Genomic DNA, 22,659 nt, shown 5'->3' with positions numbered 1-22,659 from the left:
CCTTGATGTTTCCTTACCAACGTCTTGTGCGCTTAAGTGCTCCACAGCTCTATGTTTTGCTCGCAGTTTTCTGCAGTGGTCAGTGGAATTTCAAATGTGTCTATTTCTTCCCATCATGAGGTATTTACCACTGCAAATGTACAAGCCTTTAGCATTGTCCCCCAGAGCCTCGTAAACCAATGAGATCGCGGCTTCCATGAGCTCATGGCGTGACCAGCCAGAGTCTTTATTAATGAGGCACATGTATGGAGGCGCGAGTGTCTCCTGAGTTTTGCACCATATGCCTGCTTTGGCTTTGGAGTTGTTGGTTGTATTTTGAAACAAGCTGGGTGGGCAAAGGTACAGTATAAACTATTAAACCTGTTGGGAAAAGCAAGCCCAAATGTTTAGATGTTTTGCAATACTTTTTCTTTTTTTTTTTGATATTGTAGCACTTGCACAGTGGGGAAATGTTTTTCACTGTCATTTAATTTGTCATCACCAAACAGTCTCCAAAAGAGACATGTTTGCGTTCACATGCTTGCATGGAGTTTAGTTCTGAACCAAGACGGTTACCAAATATTAGCTTTATCTTCAGGACAGTTTGACCCAGATTTACCGTACAAATGACTCTGTCAAAGAATGTGGACGTTTGTTTCTGAAGGGAATGCTCCCCCGATCTGCCTAAATGCGTCTATGTTCGCGCAAATCATTCATGATCCAGCCTCATACAGAAGAAGTGAGTATAATGTTTTGTAATGAATCTTTGCAAATCGCCTTTCCTAATAATGTGCTGATTAGCAAGTTTCACGATGAATGCGGCTGAAGTAAACCGTCTCTCTGAGAGCAGCTCGGAAGAGAGGGGCGGGGTCAGCAGAGCTCATTAACATTTAAAGGAAAATGCTACAAAAATGGCTTGATCTGAAAAGAGCTGTTTTTGACAGGGTAAAAAAGGTGTTTTTTACACTACCATTGAAAACTTTTAACCAAACTATGTTACAGACTTTTCATTAAGACCCTAAAGAATCATATCAACTTGTGGAAAATGGGCATCATATGACCCCTTTAAAACCTCTTTATTAGGTTCATCCCAAAATGAAAATGTGCCGAAATTTGTAGGTGTAGATGGGTATGCATCTTCATTGGAACAAAGTTAGCATTCCAACACTTGCTCACCAATGGATCCTCTGCAGTGAATGGGTGCCGTCAGAATGAGAGTCCAAACAGTCTCAAATTTTTGTTTAGAACTGTTTGGTACTGTTCTCACATCTAAACGGTAATGTGCCTATTTATCTCCTGGTTGAGATGAGACAATGTTTTCATTGAAGAAAAATATAATTCTGACGGCACCCATTCACTGCAGAGGATTCGTTGGTGAACAGGTAATGTAATGCTAAATTTCTCCAAATCTGATGAAGAAACAAACTCATCTACATTCTGGAAGGCCTGAGGGTGAGTACATTTTCAGCAAATGTTCATTTTTGGGTGAACTACTCCTTTAAAATATGTTCTTGATCTTGATTTTACAATGCATGTTATTCTAAGGACTTTCCCCTCTGATCACCTGTACTTTTTACAATTCAGTTTATATCGAATTAATAAAATCAATTCCACCATTCTATTTTTCCTCAAAAATGTCCTGTTTCAATTGGAAATGCTTTACATTTCAGAAATAAAATGGCTTGCAAATGCCAATTTCATTTCATGCTTGACTTTAATGTATTTTCCAGTCATTTACAAGACTTTCCTCATTTGGAAACTAATGTTAATGACACCGTTTTCATTTATAATGGTTGATGTTTGAGCAGCAAAGGTTTGGGTCTGTTCTCTTGCACCTGTAGAGCCCTTTAGAGCCTTGAGTTGCTTGTACAAGTGAAAACATTGAGGTTTGAGCTCAGTCTTTCTATCGGTCTTTTGTGTTTATAATGTATTGTAGTCTATAGGGCAAGACTTGTGTATGTTCTTTGCAGCTAAACACAAAAGAGCTTGTCTCTACTCCGTAGTAGCTGTACATAATTTATTGGAAAATTCTGTAAGTACACAACACAACCATACTTTGCATTACAAAAACACTCCCTCACAGTTTCTATATACAAATGGTTTCAAAACGGCACTCCGTCTAAAGGACCAGAGTGACATCATTCATGGACATATGAGTGCAGAGCACAATGTTGCACTAAAACAATAATATACAAGACAGACATGCTTTGCATTTGTGGTTTTTGCAGAGGCGTTGCTTTTGTGGTTTAAATGTGTTCATTGAACCAAGTCATGCCTTTTCAATTACAAATGAGTGAGAAAATAGATGCATACACAATGACTAGGCTAGATTTACCTCTGAATGTCAACAGAAATGTTTTTTTTTTGCATGAAAAATCCTATGTAGTCCACTTCAAAGCACAATGCAATGTACTGTACCAATTCACGTCTCCTAAGCTACATTTATCTAGTAAATAGGTGCATAGACAATGACTAGGCTAGATTTACCTCTAAATTATGACTAATTATAATTTTTTTCATCAAAAATGCTGTTTTAGATGTCCATGGGCACAATTGTAGCGTACCCTGGATTGGAAGTCAATGCTAGAAACAAGTCAAATGAGAATCTATATGTTCAAATGCCTCAATTATAACAGGTCATGTTTTATAGCACTAATGTAAACTTAAAATCAACTTCAAGGTTAGACTTTTCTACCGTGAGAATAAGGTCGCATAAACATACAGACCATTTTAAGCACACTTGTAAGGATGCACACGATGCTGTTCAGCTTCCAAATCACGTGGAAGTCTGACTGAAGTTTTTCTAGTATTTTCACTTGGTCTTCAGTGTCCACAACGCCTGGACTCCATTGGAAAGATTCCCAAGAAGACGCGAGTTGTGTCTCCTTCATGAAGTCATTGCACTTTCTTATTTCTGGATTTGCATATGTATGACTGCATATTATGAATTTGTAACAAAGTAAACCATCAATAATTAACAAAAAAAAAAAACGTAACATTGCACTTTTTACTGTGTTTTTTGAGTTTTGACGCATTAGACTTGAGTTTTCCTTCACGTGACGTTTTAATGGAAAGTGTTGGGATTCGGTCGGATCATCATAGTGACCTTCTTCAAGGAATACGATCCGCCGCGGAACTCGGCCCAGTAAACTCCATCCTGGTAGCGGCTGCGGTAATGGCCACCGCGGTACCACACGCCGTTCAGGTTGGAGTGGGCGCAGGCGTTGTACCACCAGCCACCCTTCTGATAGTGGGCACAGTTTCCTGTATGAGAGGAAATTAGGTTTTTGAGTAAGTGAACTCGTTGCGTTTCAAATGGCACACTATACACTATGTACTTACGCACTGTGTGCTCAACCGTGTAGTGTATTAATTTTATAAGGTTATTTTATCATCAGACTCTGATAGCCCCGCCCCCTCCACTACGTAATTAAATTTGCGACTGTTGAGTGCATAAAGCATCCAACAGTCCACACTTAGTTTTTTCAGGTAATTAAGTGCATCGTCAGGGTATTTAAAGTGCACTTTTTCTTTTTGGAATTTTCAGTGTGAACACACTACTTGCACTATTTTTCATTGGCTTTTGGAATAATGCAGAAAATAATCAATAACGGGTTTGATTCATGCATGTTTTGCACAAGATAATCATTACAAATGAACACACCTTCATGAATTTTAAAGCCTACAGTAAATAAAATCGCCAAAAGTAAAAAGCTAAACGTAGGCTATAAACAAACTACACCATGGTCACATGACTTCAGTGTCACCACCATTAAGCTTCCGACAAAACTTTCAACCTTTATTTAAAATTGTAAAGTTTGAGTTGCAAGAGTTTTCAAGAATGCGAAACACAGCAAGGCTTTGAAAATGATTAGTGAGTGACGTTTAATATCCCTGACAAACAACCACGTTTCTAAGACACAAAAAGCTTAAAAAACACAAGTGGGGTGTTACTGATCAGATGTTATTATAGTTTTTATTAATATTTTCAGTTTTTATTTGAGATTTTTCTTTTTTTTTTTTTTTTGAAAGTCATTTTGCGGAGTTTCTAAAACATAATGATAGCATGCATAATGCGTGCTTTTTCAATATGATATCTTCCTGGGAACAAGTACCCTCAGCGTTTAAAAGTTTGAAAGTGTTTTTGTTATTTTCAGTAGTTTTTTTTATACATATATAGTTTTATTTTTTATTTCAGTTAACATTTATTTGATTTCAAGTAATGATTATTTTATGGTTTTAATTTTATTTTCAAACTTAATCGAACTACACGGTAAAAAAAGTGTTGCCTTCAAATTTTAAGTTTAGTCAACTTAAACGTTAAGTTGTACTAAGTGACAACTTGGATATTTGAGTTGACTATACTTTAAATTTTAAAGCAGCACAAACACTTTTTTTAAGATGAAACAACTTTTTATTTATTTTAATACAGTGTATAATAACTCTGTTATTGACGTATTTTATGTTGAAGAATAAAATGTGAAAATATCTTGAGCTTGTGTTAACCACAGACATTATTTAACCAAAACACTTAAAAAAAGTTTTTGGTTGATTTTGGGACAATGGAACCGATAATGCAATAATAATGCAAGCTCAATAATGCAAGCTCATTTCCATTTCGGGTTTCAGGAACCTGCACATTTTAAAGCCACTATTGGACAGTAAACCTGTGTAAAGCAATTGGTTGTGGTGCTCGATCAGTGCTGGTTTGATACCTGTGTACACGTCGTGATCTCTGTCCAGGGTCGTGAACTGTTTCCCGTTGTGCCAGGTGAGCGAATCCCCGGCGTTTCCATGGTAACGGCCCACCCGCAGCCTGTAGAAATCCGCCTCCGTCTCCAAACGGAAACTGGCGTATTCTGCAAACGTCTTCCTGCCTGACCAGTCCTCCAGCGTCACCAGCAGCTTATAGTTGCCCTGATTGGTCAGCCAGTAGATGTTCTCCAAACCAAGCCAGTATTCACCATCAATGTTCCCAAATCCTTGCTAAGAAAAGACAAAAAAAAGAGATTGTTAATCAAACCAGCTCCAAATAATAAAAAATATATATACGTATGTTAATATACGTTATACAATTATTTAACCCTCTGATGCATGATGTCCACTGCAGTGAATGGTTATCAAATGCTTCAAGATTGCAGGATATAATGTTACCTCCTTAAACATAATTATATATCACTGTTGTCTTGTTTTTGTATATATTTATGACATATGAGATATATTTTTAGTGCTGTCAAACGATTAATTGCAATTAAAGTTTTTGTTTGCATGATATATGTGTGTGTTCTATGTATATATAAATACACACACATACAGTATATATTTTTAAAATATTTGCATTTATTTATGTGTCTATTTATATATTTAATATATAAACAACACATTTTTCTTAAATGTATACATACGTGTGTGTATTTATGTATACATAATAAATAAACACAGTACACATACATATATTATGTAAACAAAAACTTTTATTTTGGATGTGATTAATCGTTTGACAGCAATAATTCATTTACAACACAAAATATAGCTGGAGAAAAGTGGTGATGCATTAAGTACCACTGACATATTTACTGCTATTTTCGGTTACAATACAGAGATGTGTACATTGTGTAGCTCTCTTAAAATACATTATTTTGGGGAAATATGGGTGTGTGTGTGTGTGTGTGTGTGTGTAATTGTTATGATTTTATATGTAATATTTTTAAAATATATATATAAATACATATGTACATTTCATTTTTAAGATTACTGGTAAAATCTGTGAAATGTAAAGTCTTTTGTGGCGTTTAGTTTTTATTCATAAACGGTCATGCTCGTTCTTGTTTTATACACTCTTTGTCAGATCTTGAATCCTGCCAGACGATGAAATTTAAAAGAACTCCAGCGATATCACACACACGTTTTTGTATTTAGCCGTCTCCGCATTAGGAGTCATTATTCATTCAGAGGAAGCAGGTCTGACCGCAGTATCTAAAACACCTGAGAACATACTGCATGTAACTAGCTGATGGCGGACAGAAATGACACATTATGTCACAGACAAGCCAGCTGAACACCTAGTATAGCGTGAGGAGACAGGAACAGAACTTACTAATGCATGTGATAAATCACCAGCTAAGACTTTCACTCCAGATGGCTGTTGTGTTACTCATTGTTTAAAGAAATAGTTCAACCAGACAATACAATTCTGTCATTATTTCCTCACGCCCACAAGTCATTTCAAACCTCATGTGGTTAGTTTTTCCATGCAACACAATGAAGTAATTTTAAAGAATCTTTATGCAACATTCAATTTTGCATTCAAACTCAGGCATGTTGAGATCATTAATGTCAAAGGAATTTTATCCTTTTCACAGATGTTCATTATAACCTGTATAGAAATTATTCCTCAAAACTGAACCTTTCATGGTCCATGGAATAAAAAAAGTTTCATGAATGCATCTTCACTCACTAGTAGTTTTAGAAACGTTTTGATCAGCAATATTAGTAACACTTTAAGCTTTTATGTGTATAATGCATTATAAAATAAATGTATATAAAATATATAATTTATTTAATGGAATTTATATGTAATGCGTTTTAAAATTGTCATTTTAGTGCTTTTCCGAATTCAAAATGTCATTAGGACATTTCCCTTCACATTGGCTCTTCTGGTCCCGATTTCAGTTCTGGGCACTGATGACATCAACAGTGTTTCCGTCAGACAGTGTTTTTGTGGAAAAGCCCTGGCCCTTGTTTGAAAACCTTACCCATCTTGCATAACCGAATTCCTTTGGCTTTTGAAAGCGATGTTCTGGATGATTTCAGAAATCGCAAAAAGCCGCAGTTTGCTGTGAGACTGACTGGTTAAGGCATTTTGTCATAGAAGTCTCTGAATGCACGCATGGCAGGGTTTCAGAACAATGTGTGTCTCATTACTTTTAACTAACTGTGACTAAGAGAAGTTCTAGGGGAGTTCCTGCTATTATCCGATGATTGAGATCTGAAGCATTGCATACAGTTTTATCAGTGCTAAGTGATGACGTATTTTTGCATGACCTCAGTATGATAACATCATCTTCATTTGCATGATATAGACTTACACTAGCTCACGAGACAAGACTATACATAATACTGGGTTCACGAGAACAAGACGAGATGATATTTTACTCTATTTTTAAGAAATCACAAACTACAAAACAATGCAGGTGCATTTTGAAACGTGTCGACTAATCATCTTATAATGAATGTCACTTACAGTTCTTCGTTCAAATCTGCAGATTCATTCAGTAAAGTGAATTGCTCTGAGATGCGCAACAGTTCTGGTGGCTTTGTTTGGAGCTATTTAACAGTATAAAATCACAGTACATATTTTCAATATTCAAGAAATATCGTCACGTTTTAATATTGCGAGATCTTGTCGCACCCCTGTTTATTACACTGTAAAAATGTTTTTTTGAAGTTGTAAAAAAGATTATTACAGTATGTTTTACAAAAAAATACAATTTCAGGTTTTCAGCTTAAAAATTGTTATTTCCATCGTGAAATTTACTATCAATTTCTGAGTGAAAATTGTTTTTATACCTTTTTTTTTTCGTCGTTTGGTTGTCGTTAATACTAAGGGATATTTTGACATTATTTTGTATTACAGATTATTACAGTATGTTTTACAAAAAATACTATTTCAGTTTTTCAGCTTAAAAATTATTTCCATCGTGAAATTTACTATCAATTTCTGAGTGAAACTTACCTTTTTTTTCGTTGTTTGGTTGTCGTTAATACTAAGGGATATTTTGACATTATTTTGTATGTTAGAATTGAATCAACACTGAACTGAATTGAGATGATCATGAAACTGTCATGTTCTGTAGAGCTTCTTTATAGTTGAACTACTGTAAATTTGCTTCATAAGAACTAAGTTAAGTTCACAAGAACTAAAGAAGTTATGCAAACTTTGCACTTAACTTAATTGAGTCAACATTGAACTATAAACTGAGCTGAATAAATGCACCTATTGTTTTTTGTGCTGCTTTACAGCTGAAGTTCGTTCATAATTGAAGAACTTTGCAACATTAACACTGTCATTTTCCAGTTTAATCATCTGAAACGGCTTTGAAACAATCTGTATCATATAAAGCATCATGTAAATAAATGTGACTTGGAGCTTAATTTTTACTGAACCCAGAATATTTGTTTAAAAACATGTTATGTAACTTTACACATTAAGGTTACACTGTATGTTATTTCACCCCAAAATCTGAATATAAACATCTTTCTGACCTTATACGTCTCCCAGTTTCGGAAGAAGTTGACCGATCCGTCCATACGTCGCTGTATGACGGTCCAGCCGCCGGGGTCGTGTCTCTGGTCACACCAGGCCTGCATCAGTTTGTTGGTGTTTTCCGGCTTCACGAGATACATGCCGCTGTTGGTGTGGCCTTCCTCTAGAGCCTGTAAACAGTCTTTGAACGGCCCTGTTTTGGAAAGCAAACACATGCAATATTTAAGTCATGGTTTTCTCTACAATGTAAAAAAAAAAAAAATCTGTGACATTTACGGTAAAATACCGGCAGCTGTGGTTGCCAGAACTTCACCGTTAAAAATATAGTAGCAACGTTTTAGGTTTTACAGACTTAACTTAAATTCACAATAAAAAAACTTATTTCATGAACTGATGTAGCATTAATAAACCAGCATATTAAGTACTAATATCTGTTTTGATCCATTGTAATGCACTGATAACCACCAAAAACATGAGAAAGTCACATGATGAATCAAAGCTCATCACTAACAGCTCTTCCACAAGCTGAGACGGGAAATACTAGTGATCCGCCGTAAAACAGTGATTCTGTCCTAATTCCCTTGCATATCAATGGTGGAGTTCCCTTTAAAATCTTAAATGATTCCCTTTGAGCTAAATTATTAAATTATTGGCCTGTTTACCCTACATATATATAAAGAAGGTGCACACAGTGTCATTCACACAAACACTAAACACCATCATGGTAACACACATACTACTGAAAAAATGCAGTAAACATTAATTTAACAACATTAGATGCAAGATAAACATAGTTATTTCAATGAAAAAACAAAATATGAAGTGTCATGCAGGGAATTCTGGGAGTGTCAATTTACGTTTTTTCACTGTAAATTATACAATGACTTTTTCTTTTCCACTTCCAAAAACCGTAATTTTAACAGTATTTTACTGTAAAATTACATTAAATGTAATTACAGTTATTCACCGTATATAGTATGGAAAGTTACTGATAACCGATTAACAGGTTTTTACTGTAGCACTTTTACAGTCTTTTACTGTTAAAATCACAATCATTTTTACAGTGTACAGCATCTCTGAATTTAATGTCAAAATCAAATCAGATGTGGTTTATAGCTGCTTTAGATTATATATGGCCATAACTAGCCATGGATCCAGCTGTTTTTGTGGACAGCTGATTAGGTTTGCTTTCTAAGAGAACGGAATTGCGAAAGAGAGTCAAAGCATGAGCAATGCCTGGCCAGGACCTCCAAGAGCTTGTTTTCTTTTGTCCGTTTCTGTCCGTTGAGTTTGAAGCATCCCAACTGTGTTGTGACTATTGGATTGTAGTGTTACATAGGTGTAAAAATGTCAAATTTACTCAACATATAGAAGGCATGAGCCTGTAAAATAAGTTTGTCATGCAATTTTTGTCCTCACTGACCTCATACGGTTATGCCATGCACTTATGCAACCGTTGTAGCAGAGATGTTGTTTTCTCATCTGGACTCGGTAGTTTCCAGAAGCACATTTGAGGCAATGCTGTTTTCATTATGACTGCATGTTCTCCACACCTTTTTGGGCAACATACAAACTGCCCTAAGGAGATGGAAAATCATCTAGAAAATGAACACGCTGGCTCTGCTACTACCTGAACCCATCCTGCCTCCAGCGTCCCTGTAAAGGAGACTAATGAGTTTGCAAGCAAGCCAAATCACAAATCACACCTCTGTTCTCAGACAGGATCCTTCTGGTTTATTGTTTCCATATTGTCTGGCCTCTTTAGGGTCTTTCTGCCAAAGGTCGGAATGTTAAAGGCTGTTTTCTGTTTCCATTTGAAAGATAATGAATTTGGTGGAAGATGCTTGGAATAGGGCAGCTGTTGAAGTAAGATCGCAGCATTTGGTGCCTCTTAGAAACAGACACCGATTGCATTCAGATTTACACAAAGGAGGCTTGTTTTGTCTGCCATGGATACATTGCAGGACATCTGATAGAGAGTGAGCTGCATTGCCAAGATGATTTATACAAAAACAAGCAGCTGTGAGAAATGTACTGAACTGGATTAAAGGAATAGTTCATCCAAAAATGTGCTAAAAATGTGTTCACCCTCAGGCCATCCAAGATGTAGATGAGTTTGTTTCTTCATCACATTTGGAGAAATGTAGCATTACATCACTTGCTCACCAGTGGATGCTCTGCAGTGAATGGGTGCCGTCAGAATAAGAGTCCAAACAGCTGATAAAAACATCACAATAATCCACAAGTAATGCACACCACTCCAGTCCAGCAATTAACATCTTGTGAAGCCAAAAGCTGTTTGTTAGTAAGAAACAAATCCATCATGACATTTTAACTTTAACCTGTCACTTCTGGTGTCCATAATCCATAATAATGCTTCCTCCGGTGAAAAAGTCCCTCCCCTGTTGTCTTTCACATCAGAATCCACCCACATATTTATTTTGAACTGTTTTGGCTTGTAAACGGTGCTTGATCTGTGCAGATTTCTCTCCTGATTCAGACAAGTTTACTTTTTTCACTGTAGAAAGCCGTATTTTAGATAGAGGACTCATATTTTAGCTGGAAGCAATGATTTAAAGTTTTAAGTGTCTTAATGATTGGTTTATTTCTCACTAACATGCAGATTTTGGCTTCACAATAAATTAACTGATGGACTATAATGGAGATTACCTGTGGATTATTGTAATATTTTTATCAGCTGTTTGGACTCTCATGCTGACGGCACCCATTCACTGCAGAGGATCCATTGCTGAGCAAGTGATGTAATACTAAATTTCTCCAAATATGTTCCCATGAAGAAACATCACCATCTTGGATGGAATGAGGGTGGGTACATTTTCAGCAAATGTCCATTTTTGGGTGAACTTTTTCTTTAAGTGTCAGCATGCAAATTGTAGGCTATGTCGTCAGTAGAGAATCAGGCCAAATTGAAATCATACCAATTATGAACCGTATCTTACTCTATTAAAGTTACCGGATTATAGCGAGACGTTCATCCATAGGTCAGCCGCTTTCAGAGAACATCGATTGAAGTTCTGTCTCAAATTATCCTTCACCTTTTGTCACGCTTGTTGATTCTCCCTTAAAAGGTAGTAGAAAAATGCAATGGAATCTCTTCAGACGAATTGGATTCGTCACAGTTTTTGTTCTCATTAGTCTCAGACTTTTCTGTGACTGCTGTTTTTGACATTTCATTTCAGATTAGCAGTTTTCTTGCTGTCTGCTGCTGAATAATCAAGCATTAGGATCTTCAAAGGGTACAACTGGAATCAATCTGCTTGTGACCAGATCATTTTCCAGACTATTAATGAGCAAGAGCCTTCTCATCTCATGAGTAAGAGCTACTCGCAGTCTGCTCTGAAATCAGAATCTCGTTCTGAGAGCACCTTCTCTATACTGTATACGTTTTTAGACAATTGTTCATCAGCCCTTTTCTGCTCAATTTTATGCATAAGAACATTTATTTAGAGCCTCATTTTCACTGGTGTTCACATGTTAAATGCATTGCATAAACAGGACATATAATCTCTCAGAATAGTTTCCCCCCAAAATATTGTAATAAAACAAGCTTTTAATGTATAATTTCTTTTTATATATATATATATTATGCAGCACAGTTGAGCATCAGACCAGTTTTGATCCACCAAAATGATTTGCATTGGAAGTTTTTTTTATCCTCAAATATTTTCATATGCTGTATTGGATAAAAGCATCTGTTAAATGACAAATGTTTTACATTTATGCATTTAGCTCCTGCTTTTATCCAAAGCGACTTAAAAAATGGAACAAAGGTATTTTGTAATGTATAATGTGCGTATCATTATATGAAATTTATGTTTGCATGTGTAAATGGCATATAGACACTGCCAACTTATCTGTTGCATGTGGAAACGGAGACTAAATGTGCTGTGCATAAAATAAAGTAGCAAGTAGTAAGCTGTGTTACTGATGCAGTGTGGGATGTTTATTAGAACTGTGCTGTCAGCTGACACATTACATTTGTTAAAACAAAGCATATTAGCAAGCTGCAAGTGTTTGTTGTGGGCAAAAATCTTGCTAATAACTTCCAGAGGCGTGATTTAATGGCATGTTATAAAGACAACAGGGCGACAAGATGGATTTACAGAGGACTGCAGTGGATATAGTATAGAAGCTTACTTCTGACATGGGATAAAAATATAAAAAAAAAAATTTTTTTAATTCTGACATTTTTTTCCTTTGAATTCTGCAGTTCGCATCTCACAATTGTTTTTGACTTTTTTCTTAGAATTGAGATAAAAAGTCACTATTACCTTTTTTACCCCATGTTTTAACTAGGGATGCACCGAAATGAAAATTCTTGGCCGAAGCCGAACAAAATGAAACACTGGGCCCCCCCCCATGTAGGCGTATTTTGCCATTTTTTTCACTATTGCATAAATTAAATAGCCAAAATGTGCTTTTTACTGTTTTGTCCTGCTTTTCAAATAAAACAACAATTTTAAAATATTTACTTAACACTGAACTTTTTTTTTTACATTCTAGCAGACATTATACCAACAAAGCACAATTTAACTTAAAATGAATAAGTTAGTAAAATACAATTTTTTGCCCATTTTTGAGACTTGAATCAGGCATGTATTTTTTTACTGTACAAATAAAGGCAGCCTTGCTGATTCTTTTAAAACATTAGAATATATTACAGATCCCAATTTGAACACTGTGTGAATGTTATAATAAACGTATTAATAGAGCTGTTGTAGGGTAATTATTATTATCATTATTATTTTCTTACTTTTTTTATTTTATTTTACAGAACAACAGTAAAGTGACAATAATAACATTTATGAATGTTGATGGAGTTGTTGCTTTTTCTCGGCTTTTATTTTGGCAGAAACCCGCAGGAAGATCTCAGTGCTTCTTTTTGTTGACAACAGCATGCAGATTTAAAAATGATTGTCATTGTGAATTTGGGAAGATGTTTGTCGCACGTATCACAATGTCACATGCCTTTTAAAAAATTCACAAAAATGTTACTGAGCAACTGACGAGTAACACAGTTTCAGCGCAGATTTTCCTCGCGCTTTGGACTTTGAACCCTGGCGCCGTGAGCTCGTGCAGCGCTGTCAGAATAAATGCAATTCGTGCGTGCATTAGAAAATATAACACACTGCAGTTTATTTACTAATCGTTTGAGGCCATTTCAATCATCATACAGTAGCCTAACCACCAGCATCAGCCACCTCTTCATCTCATCGGAGTAGTGTGATGCAGCACTAAACAGTCTCTCGCTGTCGGTGCTTCGTGCTTGTAATGATTTCTGTGTCTTTCTCTGATAGTTTTAAATACTTTCACACTGCCTACTTGTTTGCTGCATTAGTGCGTGCCTCTATTTGATCGCGTTATTCATTGTTCGGTACATATTATTCTGCCTTTTCGTTTAGAGATTTTTTTGCTATTTTCAGCCGAATTATTTCGGTTGCTGAACATTCGGTGCATCCCTAGTTTTAACCCTAACATGCTTTGATAATATACCATGCGTGTGTGTTTTGGTGATATTATGAGGGAGATTTCAGGAAAGTGTGAATTGGTACATAATCACAACCATGTACATTACGTTCCTACTGCATTTCATTTATACAGCCACATTTAAAGCAAACAATCCTCAGTTACCACAAAGAAATGGCCATGTAGCAGAATAGTAAACAACACTTAAACAGACCCCTTCCGTCAAACCACAGATTTCTCTGCTGAATGGTGTCTGGAATCCCCCATTTAAGGACTTTAAAGTGCTTCATGTCTTTGAACTAAGAGTGCACATTAATCTTGGGAGGAAAACCCTCAGAGGATGTGTTGCCAAATTATTGTGTTGTAATGGGACGGAGGCCAAGCTCCGAGTGATCAGCGGCAGGGAAATCCACATGTTGCTTGTGTGGCTGAACTTTTAGGCTGTTTTCTTTGGAAAACTGGCTGCGTAATGTTTAGATGTTTCTCATTACTCACCCTGATCCTGTTGCGTATACATAATGCTTCGCAGAAGCGTGTGTTGTGGAGACTTGCGTCATGAATTAACATTTTCTATAATTTAGGCAGTGCTTAATGTTTCTTTGAGTACTTAACTATATGCTTAACATACAGTATCTTTTCAATGTTTGGAAATGGACCAGGAGGAGTTTTGGACAGTATGAGCATAAATCCTTATTATTTCTTGCAATAATGGATTAAAGTCACTTTACTGTCAACACAATGCTGTCTTTTTGTTTATGTCACAAATTGTGCATGACAGTCCGATTATTGATTGATTGGCAATTAAATCTAGTACACAAAAAACGAATAAAAACACTGTTTCAGTATTCAGTCTCTGTTGAAAATAACCAGCTTAAACTAGCACTTAGGTGGTTTTTGGTCTGGTTTAAGATGGTCTTAACTGGTTTAGCTTCTCAGACACCTTCTAGGGGACCAGTTAAGACCAGCAAACCAGCTTAGACTGGTTTAAGATTAATTATTTATTTAAGATTCATTTCAGAAGGGTTTAAGATGTTTTCTGGATTCATTTTTTTAAATGTTTGTTTTTGTGCTGTAAATTAATGCAAAGTCATCACAAAATTGAGGATTTATGCTAATATTGTTAATAATTCCACTTTTTCTAAATTTTTGGAGGGCGCTGTATATACATTATCAAACAATACCACTTTTTGGACATTACAATTGATGCAACTCAGTGTGTATCTTCATGTCTTTATATAAACCAGTCAGTGATTACGCTGATTTAGAGGGATGGTTCATCCAAAGATTAATATCATATCATTTATGTGACCTCATATCATTTCAGAAGATATTTAAATAAAAATAAATTTTTATCTCTGATGTTTCGAAGACTATCCAAAGTCGTATGGGTTTGGAACAACATGAGGGTGAGTATATACGGTGACAGTAGTGGCGTTGAAGAGACTCACCTGAGGGTATATCTGTTGAGGAGCTGTGTGTTTCAGGGGGCACTGTCGGTAAAGTCGGTGGCATTGCTTTGATGTTTTGGTCGCTCTGGATTTCATTGGTGATCTGGTTGTTCTGGCGGGTGTAGGTCGGCGGGTGGAAAGGCCTTGCGGGGGAATGGTGGACCGGAGGCGGAGGTGGTTGGCGATGTTGTGGAGGCTGCGGGAGGATTGCAGGCAGCTGGTGAGGTCGTGTTTGTCGTACAACACCACCTCCTCCACCAGCACCGCCAACACCAACACCAGCACCACCTCCACCAATACCAACAAAGCCTCCTCTCCTGCATTGCTCTTCTAGCTGCACTATAAGCGCGCTTTGATTGCTGGCAAGCGATGCAAGGTGCTGATATTTGTGCTCCAGATCCCGATAGCGTGTGGTTAGCTGCTGCATCTCTGACGTGTGGTTCAGCACGCGGTTCTCCAGCTGAGAAACCTCGAGCGCATTGTCTCTCTTGCGGATGATCTCGTGCAGCAGCTGCATGTAGAGCTGCGTGACCCGGGAGTTCATGTTGCGCGACTCCTTGCGAAGCAGCTTGACCTCGTTGACCACGCCGCCGTCCACCTCCACCAGCTGCTGCAGCGTCTCGATCTGCCGCCGCTGCTTGTGCAGCTCTCCGTTCAGCAGGTCCAGCTCCTGCTTGCTCACGCGGTTCTCCAGCAGGGCTTCCGGCTCTTTAGAGTTCACGCAGATGGCGCCCGTGGTCTTGCGCTGAGGCACGATGAAGGTGTAGGAGCATTTGTCAGGGTCCGAGGCGCTGGGAGGGTCGGCGGAGCGCTTGGGACGACTGGCGTACATGAACTCGCTTTCGAGAACGTCGTCTCGGCTTTCGAACTCCTCGGCGAACCCAAGTGAAGCGGAGTCGGGTCTGGACAGGGTGATGGTCAGCAGGGCCAGAAGAAAGCGCTTCAGAATGAGGACGGTCATGGCTCTCTGAGATGTGTCTTTGTGCTGGAACATGAACAGATAAGAGGTTTTGTACTCAGTAGGAATATTTATATAGGGAAAAATGTATCAGTTTCCACCAAAAATATGAAGCAGCACAACTACTTTGAACATTTATATTAAGAAATGTTTCTGGAGCTGCAAATCAGCAAATTAGAATGATTTTTTGGAGAATTATGTAACACTGAAGACTGGAGTAATGATGCTGAAAATTCAGCTTTGCATCACAGGAATAAATTACATTTTAAAATTTATTCAAATAAAAAGCGGTTATTTTAAATCATAATAATATTTCACTTTTTTTACTGTATTTTAGATCAGATAAATGCATTTTTGGGGAGCATAAATAAAATGTTATAAAAAATATTATAAATTGATATGACTTTTAACGGGGATACAAATTATTAAATTAAATACAAAAGACCAGTATTTATTGGAAATATAAATGTTTTGCAACATTTTAAATGCCTTAGTTGCCATTTTTGATCATTTGAATGTATTTTTGCTTAATAAGAGCATTAAAAAAAATCTTACTGGCCCCAAACTTTTGAACTGTAGTGTAAAAAATGACATTTTATTTTATGCATTTGATACAATTTTAGGGTCAACTGGGCTTCCCATGCAATCTTAAAGCAGTCACCTGATTCTGATTCTGATGCATGTCTGACGCATGTGTTCATTTTGTAGAATGACTTAATTAAAAAGCAGCACTGATGGAATGCAAGTTTGCAACCTGTTTGAACAACTCTTAAGAGTTCCTCGTCATTTGCGTCCATTTGTTGAATTGAATGTAAGTTGATCTGAAAGCCATTAGCTAATGAAGCCCGTATTAACGTGTTAAAAACCTCGGAAGGTCTTTAGTGATTTTCCAAAGAGCCGGTCTGTTTTGTCCTGATGAAGCATCTGTAAGAGGTGATTTAGCAGACGCTTTTATGCATTACCCTACACCATTAGAATTACCCAGTTCTAATAGCTTTTGAACTGCCTTGCAGAATTTGATGCTAAATCCCTTCCAATACCTGTCTAGATCTTAAATCACTAGGCCCCACAGTGGTTTTGCTGTATATGCAAGTTTGGCCACACAAGTTTTGCTATATACATAAATGTTTTTGGATGTTTTTTTGTTTATGTCATCTTATTGTGTCGTTGATAAGCAGAGAGAAATACATATGGTGGATGATGTGGCCCTGTGTTTCCTGCACGGTTGTGAGCTACTGAATCTCCAGGACCACATCAAAACAACTCCTATTTTAGTTGTGTTTGTATGCTCAGTATACTCTGATTCAGAGACAAATGACTCATATGAACCAGTTCTTTTAATGTATTGTTCAAAAAGCCCCAAAAGGCCAAGAGTTACTGGTTTAAGTGGGTTTGATGAAACTTTTGCTAAAAGAATCAGTGAATGCAGTGACCAAGTCTACTGTACATTTTACTAACTACTACTTCTGTCATTTCTGAACTTTATCATTACTGTCAGTAATGTCACAAAATGAAAATGTAATGTATTTAAGATTCTTGAAACTTAAATCAGTGCAGTGCTGACAAGCTGTTCATATGAAAACTTGTATATAAGGATAATTATCTAATCTAATTAAATAATTTAACTAATTTAATTTATATGAATAAAATTTTTAATTTGTAATAAAAAAACATAAAATATAATAGTTATATATTTTTATAAAATATAATATTTATACATATTTTTTACATGTACATTATTGTGTACATTAATATTGTGACCGGCATTACTGACAGTAATGCTAAAGTTTATGTAAATTTGATTAATTTAGTAAATGATTCAAAACCAGTAACTTGTTAATATGTGAATCTTTTTATTTGATTCATTAAAAGTATCTTTTAACAAGAGTCATTTGTGTGTGAATAAGATTACACTGGCTGTGGACACTTTCATTTGTTGTAGAGCTAAATCTGACATAAAACATCCATACCCATGCACTTATGCAGCACAATCTGTAAGCATGTGCATATATATATATATATATATATACAGTACATGCACGCACATGCTTACAGATTGTGCTGCATAAGTGCATGGGTATGGATGTTTATGTCAGATTTAGTTTTTCTAATCTCTCTAGTCATTGAATGACTGAGTCATAGATATACACAATTCACGGATGGGAAAATCGATCACACGCAGTGCCTGGTGTGGTGTGTTGTGTGTGTACAGACCATCTCCCATAGCAACAGACTCAGCGCTCCATGTTTCTCATTGTGTTCATTAGTAAGAAAGAGCTCCTTCCCACTCGTTTCAGGGATCGTTTTCGAAGTAAACCTTGGACAGAGAGCTCTAAAACAATAGTACTGTCACAGGGAGGTGATATAGTTGAGACGGTATAGTTTAACACTTTTTGCTACTTTATTTAATACTAATTTTTTTTTATTAACTTATTTTTAATGTCTGAATCACGTGTCTTGTGGTTTGGACTGCATGCACAAACAAACATTCATAGCCTTGAGTCATCAAAGGAAAATGTATTCCAATCAAGCAGAACATAAACACGATTGCACAAGACCCTCAGCAAGGATCCGTAACCTCATGCATGATGAATCATATATTCTTTAAAAATTACATAACCGTGTTAAACTTTAATTAGAGAGGTTTTTGTTGTGCGTTTGTCTTGGCATTGGTTTAGGAAACCTGTTCACTGTCTGTTGGGTATTAGGGTTTTTCCAACACTGTATTGCAGTTCTGCATTGTTGTATAAACCTTTAACACATTAAAGTTTAAAAATCTCTATTTGTGCATTGTTTAACCCTTTGCGTCATGTAAAAATGACCATATTTATGATTCCAACTAGGAAAGAAACATTGCGTCAAAGTGACAAAAACGGCAACTTATAGTACTAATGCACATTTTACACCTTGCACTTTTTTGATCTCTTTTTTCTTCAGTTTTGTGATATAGACTCAGTGTTTTGGTGTCATCACCAATAAAGCAGCACATGGGTCTGTTTTGCTGTATTGAGCGCTGCCAGAATCACTTCCATAGTGTCATGCATGAAAATGCATTCAAAATCTGACTTCGATTTCACGGATTTAAAATCCGATTAGAATTTGAACCGGGCTGTGATGATGTCATAGTGGCCTGCCTGCTTGAGCCGCTGATGTCATCAGGGTCTCCGCTTCTCTCCGGCTCTGATTTCTCTGGCTTTCTTGGATCGTTTTCAGTATTCGTTAACTGTACCTTTCTTTTTCTGTACTGTGAGAGCTGGTAGTTGCTTAGGAAATGCAAATATAGTCTTTGTTTTTCCAACACTGTATTGCAGTTCTGCATTGTTGTATAAACCTTTAACACATTAAAGTTTAAAAATCTCTATTTGTGCATTGTTTAACCCTTTGCGTCATGTAAAAATGACCATATTTATGATTCCAACTAGGAAAGAAACATTGCGTCAAAGTGACAAAAACGGCAACTTATAGTACTAATGCACATTTTACACCTTGCACTTTTTTGATCTCAGCAGTGTTTAAGCACAGCACTGCTTTGCTGCATTTCTGCTTTTCCATAAGCGCCACCTGCTGTCAGAGAGTGAATTAGCATTTTTAACCTGTTTGCGTTTTTTTTTTCAGACAAATTATTTGTATATAGCAAATAATCACTTTTTAGGCTGAAATATGATGTTTACCACTTTATAAAACTTTGTTTTCGTCAAACGTATTATTTGAAATGTAAAGTTGTTTAAATAATTGCTTTTATGATCATTTAAAATGAAGTACAGAGAGTAATACGTCATCACTGCAGCTGACTAAAGGTCTTTGTTGGATTTTTATTTGGTGCATGTGGTTGTAAATTGTCTTATTATTAGTTGCTGATCCCCATTAGATGTTTTTGTTCATGAATACAAGATGTTTAACTTCTCGTCACTTTTTGGCGTATGCTTGTAGAGTCCAGTATGTACAACTTGTAAAACAACCTGTGAAGGTCTATGGTTGTGATCAAGCACCTGTCTAAAGTTTTTTTGGATGTTCGCATATGACCCTTTCAAGGTTTATGGTTCAGACATGATCTCACCCCCTCCTGTCTGACAGATAGCCTGATTGATGGGACACACAGGTGAGCCAAATAAAAGAGGAGGATGTAGAGAGGGGATGTACTCTTCCAGGAGGAGCGTGTTGATTTGTCTCAAAGTGATGTCTGTGGCGGCTTGCGATGCGGTTTTTATTATGTCCATCTTAATGCCAAATCTTGTGACCGGCTGCGCCTGCATCAGCACATTGTTCCTCGCTGCTTGGGATTCCTGGGAAGTGATCAGCAGGAATGCCCGCTTTGCTCAAATGTTCATGTGGCTGCAGTCGCATTGCAACTGTACAAAAGAGCATCTGCTGTCATCATTTCTTCATGTGAAGCTTGTAGGTATTAAGGTATTCATGCTTTTTTTTTTTTTTTGCTTTGATTTGATTTAAAGAGTATGATGCATTGTAATAGATTATTTAACAAATAATTTCTGATGTTGATCATGTTTCTAATGCATTATACTATATCCAAAGATAGGCGAGTGATTATTTTAATTATTAAATATAATGTGTTGTAACTCTGGTTACAGTTCACAATAAAACCTACCATTTTTAAGTTGTATTACAAGTTATAAGTTGTATCGAACAACTAAATATGTTGATAATTAAAATATCAATAATTATTATTATTTCTAATATAACTTTATCATAGGCAGTTAATTCATTAAGAACGCTCCTTTTTATTGGTAAAATCACATTAATATATGCTTTAATATATACAGGCTTCATAGAGAGTATTACTGAAAACTCTTTGGAAGTGCTGTATAAATGGCATGTTTACAGTGTTTGCAATGAGTTTATGAGCTGATTTGAATAGGAAGACCTGGGATTTGAATTCAGATGGTTTGAGCTGACGGTCTGAATTTTGGGGTGAAGTGTGTCCAACTGTTTCAACGACCCCTGCGGACAAAAAAAAGAGACAGCCAATACAGACACATGCCCACACACATTCACACGCTCTTTCTGCTCACCTGTCAGAACAAAGAGCTCGCTCTGTAACAAAGAGGCCCTTCAGCTAAGTATCTGAACGCTTGTGTTTACCATCTCTTCATTATATTTTATTACTGTTTCTCATAAATAAAGACTTGGACCAGCAAGAACCTACATAGAAAACAACCTAGAAACTTCATAGAAACTCCCTGGCTGATTTTGCACGGGTCACATTTTGTTCAGAGTTTTGTTTTACAGGAATTGGTTGTCATTCTGATTCTCATTCTGGCTCTATTCATGACAAGATTACTGAAGGAAAGGCTGATGGGTGTTTCTGTTCCTGCTGACTCACTCGTTTGTCCTGCTGTGTGGTCTCACACACTCTCATGTGTCAGTCACTCTAACAATAGCATTTTAAGCCTCAAAAAGGGAGAACACTTTGCAGCATGTCCTCACTTTGTTCGGTGTAAATCTGTTGGTGAAAACAGCAGCGCACTGCATGTCTACAGTAAATCTGTCCCACGCTGTTTTGGGCCACACAAAAGCAGAGTGACTATTAAAGAAATAATTCACCTAAACATTTGAATTTGCTGAAAATGTGCTCACCCTCAGGCCATCCGAGATGTAGATGAGTTTGTTTCTTCATCAGATTTGGAGAAATTTTGCTCAACAATGGATGCTCTGCAGTGAATGGGTGTCGTCAGAATGAGAGTCCACACAGCTGATAAAAACATCACAAGTAATCCACGCCACTCCAGTCCATCAGTTAACATCTTGAGAAGCCAAAGGCTGCAACTTTGTAAGAAACTAATCCATCATTGAGACGTTTTTAACATCAAACCCTTGCTTCTGGCTAAATTTTGAGTTCATAATCAATAATAACACTTCCTCCAGTGAAAAAGTCCACCTCCTGTTGTCTCTCACATCAAAATCCAGCCACGTATTTGTTTACGACTTTTTTGGCTTGTAAATGGTGCTTGATCTGTGCAGATTTATCTCCTTATTCAGACCAGACTTTAACCGGAGAAAGCACTGTGGATAGAGCACTCATATTTTAGCCAGAAGCAACAGTTATAATGTCTTGATGGATTTGTCGCTTACAAACACGCAGCTTTTGGCTTCACAAGATGTTAACTGATGGACTGGAGTGGTGTGGATTATTGTGATGTTTTTATCAGCTGTTTAGACTCTCATTCTGATGGCACCCATTCACTGCAGAGCATCCATTGCTGAGCAAGTGATGCAATGCTACATTTCTCCAAATTGGATGAAGAAACAATGTCAGCTATATCTTGGATAGACAGAAAGTACATTTTCAGCAAATATTTCTTTTTTGGGTGACCTTTAACTTCAATTTCTGTAAAAGTCTATTAGACAAAACCAATGGGAACGATTCTGCATGTCAGCAAAGTGTTTTAGATGTCTAGTGTAGAGAGTTGATGTATTGAATTTGTGAAGTTTGGAGTTCTTTGCTTACTGTAAATAGTTAAATTGAACAAAATATTGACAGTTCTCAAGCTTCTTGAAGTGAT

The 22,659-nt window shown here is 36.7% G+C and overlaps 1 protein-coding gene across 1 annotated transcript; it reads right to left on the bottom strand.

The window, feature by feature from the left end:
• Positions 1-1,980: 1,980 nt before the first annotated feature.
• LOC107591486 (angiopoietin-related protein 2-like) lies at positions 1,981-16,190 on the bottom strand. The gene is made up of 4 exons (XM_016280641.1): positions 15,181-16,190; positions 8,245-8,438; positions 4,695-4,965; positions 1,981-3,243 (listed from the first exon to the last, which is right to left on the bottom strand). Exons 1-4 carry the CDS (start codon positions 16,172-16,174, stop codon positions 3,044-3,046), a joined length of 1,659 nt encoding a protein of 552 aa, XP_016136127.1. The 5' UTR covers positions 16,175-16,190; the 3' UTR covers positions 1,981-3,043.
• Between the last annotated feature and the right edge of the window lie 6,469 nt (positions 16,191-22,659).

The sequence above is a fragment of the Sinocyclocheilus grahami genome, unplaced genomic scaffold (genome assembly GCF_001515645.1).
Source record: "Sinocyclocheilus grahami isolate Dianchi unplaced genomic scaffold, SAMN03320097.WGS_v1.1 scaffold142.1, whole genome shotgun sequence".
Classification (NCBI taxonomy): Eukaryota; Metazoa; Chordata; class Actinopteri; order Cypriniformes; family Cyprinidae; genus Sinocyclocheilus; species Sinocyclocheilus grahami.
Note: the sequence above shows the minus strand (reverse complement) of the source record. Positions and strands in the feature narration are given on the sequence as shown.